Source organism: Mytilus trossulus, chromosome 4 (assembly GCF_036588685.1).
Source record: "Mytilus trossulus isolate FHL-02 chromosome 4, PNRI_Mtr1.1.1.hap1, whole genome shotgun sequence".
In the NCBI taxonomy this organism is placed as follows: Eukaryota; Metazoa; Mollusca; class Bivalvia; order Mytilida; family Mytilidae; genus Mytilus; species Mytilus trossulus.
The window spans coordinates 8,379,012-8,389,129 of NC_086376.1; the positions used below are offsets into that span (position 1 = coordinate 8,379,012).

General features: G+C 32.1%; 1 protein-coding gene across 2 annotated transcripts; it reads right to left on the bottom strand.

Annotated features, from left to right (window-relative positions):
* Positions 1 to 5,637: 5,637 nt before the first annotated feature.
* Positions 5,638 to 9,260, bottom strand: LOC134714592 (uncharacterized). 2 transcript variants are annotated; one of them, XM_063575959.1, is made up of 5 exons: positions 7,935 to 9,254; positions 7,015 to 7,167; positions 6,541 to 6,708; positions 6,047 to 6,155; positions 5,638 to 5,650 (listed from the first exon to the last, which is right to left on the bottom strand). In XM_063575959.1, exons 1-3 carry the CDS (start codon positions 9,037 to 9,039, stop codon positions 6,557 to 6,559), a joined length of 1,410 nt encoding a protein of 469 aa, XP_063432029.1. In that variant the 5' UTR covers positions 9,040 to 9,254; the 3' UTR covers positions 5,638 to 5,650; positions 6,047 to 6,155; positions 6,541 to 6,556. The 2 variants fall into 2 exon arrangements, with proteins under 2 accessions (XP_063432029.1, XP_063432030.1); XM_063575960.1 differs by lacking the exons at positions 5,638 to 5,650; positions 6,047 to 6,155 and having other exon boundaries at positions 6,542 to 6,677; positions 7,935 to 9,260.
* Between the last annotated feature and the right edge of the window lie 858 nt (positions 9,261 to 10,118).

A 10,118-nucleotide genomic window follows, 5' to 3' on the forward strand; every position in this document is an offset into this window, starting at 1 on the left:
GACTTGGTAGAGGCATTTTCAAATGTAGAAAATGGTGGATTAAACCTGGTTCTATAGCGCTAACCCTCGAATTTCGGTATTTTGTTATTTTATTTTTTAAAATACATTGTATGTTGTTTTTCGTCATTTGTCGTTCCTTATTTTTCATCGGTCTAAGTAAGTGTGGTATTGCTGTTCGGTATGAACATAGGCTCCCGTTTTAAAGACCGTAACTTGACATATAATGGTTTAATTTTGTAATTTGTGATTTGGATGGGGAGCTGTCTCATTAGCACTCACACCACTTCCTCCTATATCTATCATAACTTTATTGCAATTTTGAATTCATTCTGCCATTGTTTCTCGTCTGTCAACCAGTACGAACCATGCATCAAATGTGTACTATTTTCTAATTGTTCATATGATATGTTCACAGAATCAGCAGGGTTGTTTTGAGTAAGGGAGTATTTCCAGCTATGTTCACCTTTTATCCTTTTGATTTTGATTACTCTGTTTGATATAGATAAAGGCAACAGTAGTATAGCTTTGTTAAAAGTGATAAATCTTTCGAGTGATTACAAATTCAGATAACAGAGGGGCGAAAGATACAAGAGGGACAATCAAACACATAAATTGAAAAAAAACTGACAGCGTCTTGACCAAAAAAGATAAAAGATAAACAGACAAACAGGAGCACACAAAACACAACATAGAAATGAGTATAAGCACCACGAACCTCTCCCAAAACTGAGAGTTATCGTATGTGTTCCGGAAAGGTAAAAAAATCCTGCTCCACATTTGGCACCATGTTACTACAAACCCGGTAATAATTCTGATTCGGTAGGTCACATTTGTGAAAAGGGAACTGGATTGTAGGTATAAGTTACTCATGAAGATACCGAGCATATAAAGGTTTGACTGTCGCTCTTTATATCGAACCTTTAAATAAATCTTAAACGTGGCAAAATATGTGGCACTAATGAACCTAGGCCTCATACTAATGCTGTAATAACTTCGAGCTGCGGCATGGTTAACTTTCTCTGTCTTTCTTATCTGCATGATTTGAAGAAACTCCTAGATGTCAATGACAACAGAATATCTGTTTTCGCTTAACCACATCACATCTTCGACATGTCATTTAATATTGGTGGGTCTTTGCGAGATACAATCATTTAGACTAGGCGTATTTTGTGATCGACGACTGCTACAGTCGTAAACAATACTGGTGTTGTTACGGGATTTTTCTTATTTGAATGTCGAGGAATAGTATGCGCATGTTCTGTATTTGTTGATGGAGGTGTCTATCGTTCAATAACACCTCTTTTTTTCTGTTCGGCTATAATAACACTATTTTTCTTAAATTAAAAACGAGTCGTTGCTGAGTCTTCTTAAAATATTTTCTGTTCTTCGTCTAGCTATGTCGATGTTGGTCGGGTGTGTTCGTCTTTCAATGGAAGTGTTGCTGTAAACTTTATTGTATCAGTTTACTATGATTATCCTGGTAAAATGTATTGTCAAGGACTCAATGTTCCAGAATTTTTCTTCGTCATTCTTTGTTAAAAATCCAACATTTATTGTTGAATTAGTTCCTGCATCTGCTAATTTTGGACCTTATAGCATATATCCTATTTTCGACTTGTCGGCTTCAGTAGAAACGTTGCTCATATTTTCCTGTTCTCAATCAAATTCATATACATTGTAATGTTTTATTAATATAAATGTGTTTACATTATTTATGTATTATTGTCATTTTGTTTATTTTCTTTGGTTACATCTTCTAACATCGGAATCGGACTTCTCTTGAACTGAATTTTAATGTACGTATTGTTATACGTTTACTTTTCTACATTGGCTAGAGGTATAGGGGGAGGGTTGAGATCTCACAAACATGTTTAACCCCGCCGCATTTTTGCGCCTGTCCCAAGTCAGGAGCCTCTAGCCTTTGTTAGTCTTGTATTATTTTAATTTTAGTTTCTTGTGTACAATTTGGAAATTAGTATGGCGTTCATTATCACTGAACTAGTATATATTTGTTTAGGGGCCAGCTGAAGGACGCCTCCGGGTGCAGGAATTTCTCGCTACATTAAAGACCTGTTGGTGACCTTCTGCTGTTGTTTTTTTCTATGATCGGGTTGTTGTCTCTTTGACACATTCCCCATTTCCATTCTCAATTTTATTTTTTACAGAGTTTGTCTTTAGTGCCGTATGGAGGCAGTCGAGTGCCTCCCCGTGCTTCATGTTTATGCTCTTATAATATACTAGATTATGGAGTGTGTGTCCGAGCGAGAACTGCTCTAGTTTATTACTTTAGGAATATTTATCAAAAAGTAGTATTTCAATATATAGCCCCATTCTACTATTTTAACGGGTAATTAATACTGATAGCGTTTGACATTTTAGCCGAACAGATTTATTAGTTTTACATAACTTTAATTATTATGCTGGTTCATATTCTGGACGCCAGTCTTTGCTCCTTTATTATTAATTCACTAACAAAAAACAATCATGAAGTTTAGAAATGGAAAATTATTAAATACTAAACTAGTTCAAAGGGTATCTACACGTCTCAATCTTCAAAATCGGTTATCTTAAAATACTACCTTCGCTAACATTTTTAACAATAAATATCGTGGTGACCCTTCTATCGATAAGCGTCATGCCAAAAAATGACTCACATGTCCCCGTCTTTCAACCAACAATACGGTAAGGTCCACGTGTAATGGTCGCACATTTTCTTTGACTTTTTAAACTGATATAACTTGAAAAACAAACAGTATTATTTATTTACTCACATGAAACGAACCGGGATGTGGTATTCAGTACGTAGGTAAAACTGGACGATATTTATCTAAACGCACTCAAGAACATCTGTATCGTTTTAAAAGACCCAATAAATTCAAAAGTACCATTCATCAACACCTTAAGAAGCACAATTAATTAATTATTTAGCAGTTCAACCTTTAGAAGTAGTTAATAAGCAGCATGGTGAATCTCATTCAAAGTTTGTACGATCATGGAAAATAATTGAATTAAGTTGGATTAAAAAATTACAGACAGTCTACCCTCTCGGTCTTAATGATAATATCATGGGAATTGGTAATATATCAAGAACAGATTCCGTTAACGTCTTGGATACTGTTTCTAAAACTGTTCGTAAAAACCGTTCTCACGGTCGTAGAACAAATCGCAATCAAAGAAAATTTCGGACCAATCATACAAATATTTCGGACCTAATTTCTACTTAAAAAAACAACGGCAGACATTATCTGTTAACAAAACTTTGTTTATTACCGGTTTATAAGTTAAATAAAATTTTGGAGGATTGCAACACAATTTCATATAGCAGTCCTAAGTATGAAATTGTTCAAATTATTATGACATATTGTTATTCTAAACTATTTCCCAAAATTGATCGCCCTGAAGATCATAAAAACATTTTATTAAAAAAAAGTATGTCAATAAAGGTTTTGATTTTGTAAATATTGCCGGTATATTTAACGACCATTCTGTTAAAGAACAAATTCCTGGATATTTTGACAATATTGAGCTACCTCTTATTTGTTATATCTACAAGCAATCTACACGGAAATTTGTGTTTAATTATAGTCAATTGTGTAAAGATGATGATATCAGTAAAAATACACCTATTTCATGTAATTGTAGTAATTCCGAATATATTTATGGACCCATTTCCCGGGTCCTAACAGGAGATCTTAACATCGTTCAAGACCGAGAGTTAAAATCATTCCTCAGTAAAGGACCTAAATATCGTTCCCCGTCAATTATTAATTGGAATGAGTGTCGTAATATCATCCACGACTCACTACATACTTGCTGTATGAAATGGATAAAACGGGAAAAAGCTGACAAAAATCTTTGGACTCTTTTTTTAATTCAGTAATAAAGATAGTTGATATACGAATCCAACATTTTAAAGAACATTCTACAATAACAATAACCAAAATAAACCTATTTCTCGTATCAAGCATAAACTAAAAGAACTAGCCAAGGAATTTGTGTTTTACCCCGGCCGATAAAGCTGCTAATAATATTAATATTGTTTGACGTAAATTTTACATCGAAGTTCTGAACAAAAAGAAATCACCAATTCACCAGCATTCCAACTGACTCCATTTTCAGAAAACGACATCTGTGACAAACATAAACTTTTAGCTACCGCTTTACAAGCAGAGCCAAATACAATGAAAGTCCCAACTATGTATTGGCTTCCGAAGCTACACAAACCACCTTACAAATATAGATTTATTTCGTCTTCAAGCCATTGTTCTACTACTAAATTGTCTATTTGTCTTACCAGCACACTTGGTACAATTAAAAACCTCATAATAAATTGTTCAAATAAGGCCTTCGAAAATAGTGGAAGTAATTACTTTTGGAGTGTCAAGAACTCGTTGAAAGTACTTGATAAACTGCATGCTTATATTGGTGAGTTTGAATCTGTTCAAAGTTTTGATTTTTCTATCCTGTGTATCACATTGCCTCACATTCTCATTAAGAAAAAAATCGCACACCTAATTAAATGGGCATTTAAAAAGTCAGAATATGAATATATGTGACCAGCCATGAGATTTTCAGGCTTATGGAGGTATCAGAACCAAAATGAGTTTTTTGCATTTTCATGAAGTATACATAGATACAAAACACCCAGAAAGTGTTTTTGGTCAAATTATTAAAATTTATAGAATTATGGTCATTTTTGTGAAATGCGATTTTTTTTTAAAAAGTACCATTTTGCAATATTTCTAAGGTTTATCTAATATTATTCTCCTTGCAAGTTGACATATTGTTGTGTTTTTTTGGTTTCTAGCCTTTCATATTATCAAAATGTAACTTAAGTGAACAAAACTAATTGATTAGTGAATTTGAGTTTCATTCAGCAACCATTCGGTTTCCATAGCAACCATTTGGTTTCCAAAGCAACCATGGATCTACTTTTCAAATAAAATCACTCAACACTTTTTTTTCTCGCTTTTTAAGTAGAACTTAAAATCTGTATGTCACTCAAAATAGGTGTGTTCATACATGTTTATGTTTTGAATCGGTAATTAGTATTAATTTAAAAATAAAACATGATAACTGTACTTTAATATGTTTATATTAAAGTAAAATTTTATTTAGGTTTCAATGGACACAACAATTTTCCATTTCAACTTGTCTCGTGTCCAGTTTTTTTACAGTAGCTACATTTCCTTGTACTATTCCTGTCCTGAATTACTGTAATTTCCGGCTTTGGTATAGTGGGTTTGGGGCAGGTAATGTCTTTGCTGCCATAACAGAGTGGCCTAATCTCTTGATACAAGTACCACTGACGCATTGCATCTAACCCCTTTTTTGGCAATTCCGATGGTTCAGATAATGGGTTAACTACAACTCTATTTTTTAACAACCGAAACTGTTTTTCAGCATTGTCACAATACTCCCTAACAAAAACTACTCCTAGTGATTCCTTTATCATCCGAAAGTGATGATATGTTGTTAGTGCTGGCAACTGTTTAAAAAATTGCTTTAAATATAACTTCCAGTCGAAAAATTTAACAGGGCAATCTTCATCATCAACAAGTTGTGCTATATTATGATTATTCCTTGAGGAATCTGTAACAGATTTGGCTATTTCCTGTAAGGTTTCTGCTGAATAATGTCTCCATTTCACCTTTAAAAGAACAAAATGTAAATTAAATATTAAGTTTTGTTTGCCAGAATTGTACCAGAGAACACTAAGATTGCAACTTGCAAAACATGTTCTTTTTAAGTTTGACCAAGTTTGACCATTCCCTATTCTTTATCTTCTTTGTTTAAGATAAATATTCTATGTGATGCAAAGGGCTAAATGTTTGATATGCCATGTTAAATTAAAAGTCAATGCAAGTTCTTAAAACAAGTGCATTGTATGAATATAATATCCAAGTCACTTGAATCAGTGTGATAAATATAAAACCATGGTAGTTCGTAATAATGCAGTATAAAGTGATGTAATTAATGTATTACTTCAATACTTTCTTTTAAATGTTTTTTTTTAGTTCTTAACACATATAATAATTTTGAATACCTTCCATAATCCAAAATGCCAGTGTGGATGAAATTTGGTATGCCCAGCTTCCATGCAACTAAATTCCACACTGGTGTGTCTTCCTGTCAATACTCTCCACATACCATACCTTGAATAATAATGTATTCTGATAAATTATAGTAATGTTAATGATCAAATGATGACTTAATTTACATAACAATACAAACATGTAGATTTTTGGATGTTAAAAATTAACAAAATATTAAATCTCATTTTTTTTAAATCAATCACAGACATTGATTTCAATAATTTCAATGTGTATTCAGTCTATCTGGTATCCTGGTTGAAGATGTACAGTTAAATTATTTAAGTTTCAGTGGTGAATAGAAAGGAAAATGAAATACATTAATACTTTACAAAAGCCTATTTTCATTCATATAAAATACTTGCATGTAAAATTACATGTTTATACCAACATATATTGCATATATTGCAACTTTTCACTTAATATCTATGACAGAAATAAAACATACCAAATTACAAAGTTATTCATGTCTGCCCTGTACAGTTGTCCATGTGAAGTTTGACTGTTGTTTCCCCATATGACTTATATTCAAAATGGTGATGTAGCATGCTAATTACACTATTGGCACCCTTTCCAGTCTCTTCACTTTCATCAACAAGGTAAAATATCTGTGATCCTAAAAGGTCAATGAATATAATTATTATATAAATGTCATAATTATGTTTACACAATGTTAATTTCTGTGTCATTTGGTCTCTTGTCTCACACTTAAATTATATACACAAAAAAGATCAAACTAACATAACTATACAAAAAAATAACTAAATGAATGTTGAAAACATAAGATGCATGTCTTTAAAGTGCAAACAAGACATACAGTACATGTATGTCAATATTTTTAACATCTGTTGACTGCATTGTACTAATATTCATTCACCAACATGACAAAGGAATATAGGCAAAAATGTAGCATAATATTTACCTGGACCTTCAGCACAGACACCAAAACACTGACATTTCCTTGGAGTTTTGAAAAACAATGGCCCCACTTGTTGTGCATAGTGTGGATAGTGTATTTGTTGTGCATAGTCAAAGCTGTAATGCATGCTTCCCTCAAATGATAGTGGCGGTTGACCTGAAACATAATGTGTAACAATTATAATAATTTAAAAAATAATGTACAATACAGCTTTTAATTATAAAAAAATAAATATGTTTTATGTGTTTGAAAAAACTTTTTGTTTAAAGCAATTCAACAGGGAATGCAAATGTGGTACATTGTATTTGTAATAGTTTATAATGCATCAACTGGATGATACATGTATGCAATCCAAATCAATCCCAAATTATCAATACTTTGAAAAATGTTCAGAGATACAACTCAAAACTTGAATGTGCCTAAAATAATAACATGCATTTGACATACACCAATGTACATGTTAGGTACAAATCATAAACATGTTTATAAGCATGCATGTATGTGAATGAAATTGAACATTTTACACAAAATGATTTATTGACATGAAAATACAGAACATGTTTATTCAATGTACATTTTGTACATGTAAATATTTCATTGGCAATCATACCACATTTTCCTATTTTCAAATAAATTGTATATATTACTGTATTAAAAAATGTAATATGTTTTTATGCAAATATGTATGTGTATATATATATACATGTGTACATGTTCATATCATATTACACTTTAATTGAAAATAAGCATGACTACTATAACATAATTGTTCACACTTAGGATTTGTTTAATCATGACAATTCAATCCTTACAACATTTGTACAATGTAAATTTACATGCATGTACATTTTGTTCATTTGTACATGTAAAAATGTAAATGTATGATTTTTAACAATCACTAAATATAACTTTAATGTACTGACCTCTGTTTCTTTGATTGTCTGGTAACTGAGTATAATTCTCCTTGCTTTCTTGGCATTGATCTCTGTAATAGTCTCTCTGTTTCTTAACCTTTTCAACATGACCACCATAGTTTTGTAACAAAATGGTCTTTTCTTCTTCTGTCATATTTCCTGTGTTACTTAAACTGACAGTAAAGCTTTGACAAGCTGAACATAAATCTGTTGCTGGTTTCATGAGGACTATTTGTGGACACTGCTCTAACCACAACTTCTTAAACTCAGATAAACTTATTGCCCTGTAGTTAAGTGAAGATGCAGCTTCTTGATATATTTGATGTATGTCAGCTTTAGTTTTATCTGAAGGCAGTAAAGTCACCTTTAAGTCTTTGTGATTTGGCAAACGACCAGGCAAGGGGACTCCAAATTTAACAGCATATTCCTGAAGAAAATGCTTCACTCTCTGAATATCAGTTATGGACAAAGCATGCTTAGGGGTTTTACCAGAGTTTCCATGAGTCCTGGGTTTTAAACCTTCTTTTTCCAATGATTTCGATATAGAATCTAGCTGAGATTTTCCAATTGCATGTGCAAATAAAAAAGTCTTCCTGCATATCTGGTGGCCATTAAAATAATACTGCTGATTTATTCTTTCTCTTTCTTTGCTTTTATGTTTTTTGGCATCAACATTTGTGTCATTGTGTCTGTGTGCAAACAGTTGAACTTTTATTACCATGTCAAGCTCATTTTTGTCCATTTCTAAACAACTATATCTATATTCAGACAATACTTCGTGGTTAACAATAGTGCTGCATGGTACTTTATTGTATAGTTTTTCACATTTGCAAGTGTTTTCAAGAAATTGTTTTTCTTTGACAGATTCATTTATGTCTAAATCACTGAAAGCTATCGGACATGGCTCAGTATTTTCTTTATCAGACTCGTCATTATCTGTGTCATCATCATCGTTTGTGTTAAAGTCATGTTCATTAATTTCATTGATTTCTACATTCCCAAAAAATATTCTATCGACTTCTTCAATTTCGTTGACGAAATCGTCATCTTGTTCATCAATCAAATCAAGCGGTACAGTACTTGCGTTAGAGAAAACACTACTTTGACTTGCCATATTATTATATCGTTTTACCCTCCATTAATTTGCCTTACTTGTAAATACCTCTTCATCTATAAAGTATGTACAAAAGTATATTTTTCTGCGTTTCGTAGTATAGTAGAAAAATAATGTATTGCACGGTTCATCAAGACTAAGTGTAGTCACGTGTTCAGAATGACCAATGGTCAAGGTTTTTTTTATGGTTTTGGCGCCAAATGAATTGTCCGTGTTAAGGTCTTCATTCTAGCCGTGGACGTTCGATAGTAAACCACAGATTACAAGTGTATATATGTATATATGTATATACAATTATGTTATAAGCAGTGGCTGTTTATTTTTGTATTTGGGTTTTTTAAGCGCAGGACTTGACGCTTTCTCTGGAAGTGGTGTCGGCATTACCTCGAGTCACAGGTTTCCATGAATTGTTATTTTTCAAGTATGGTTTTTCCTAGGTGGCATTCATCACTAATGACGGAGATGAAGATTCAATGAATAGACTCTTTTATATTGATTATGAAATAGACAAATCTGTTAGTCTAATTTATCAATTTTGATTGATGTATTGTAATAAATATGTATCGTCACATAATGTCAGATTATATCATATTAAATGCCGGCTAGTTCGTCCGTACGGCAAATACAATATATATTTGTTGAGTTATTATTTAGATTTATACAGTTTGAAGTATAGTTCAATTTGTATTTGATATACAGGTCAGTCAACATTGAGTATGTTGGTATATATAGTTTGGTATAGAAAATACTATATTTTGTCTTTAGTGTTTACATTTTCGTTTGGTGTCTAAAAATAGTTTAACATGAGTAGTTCCCCTTGATGAAAACCTAGAGCTCAAAACTAATACGGGACAGGAAATTAATTTACGTATTTTATAGTCCTTCACTACTATTTTATTTTTACGATTTATCTGCAATGCTACTATAATCTATAGATAACAATCAAAGGCCCTTTCAATGATGCAGAACACAGTTGTAAACATTAAATCTTTTAGTAACAAGTTGCGTAAATTAATTATGTCGGAAATCTGTACACGGGAATTATAAATTCTATTTTATCCCGCATGATTAAATATTGT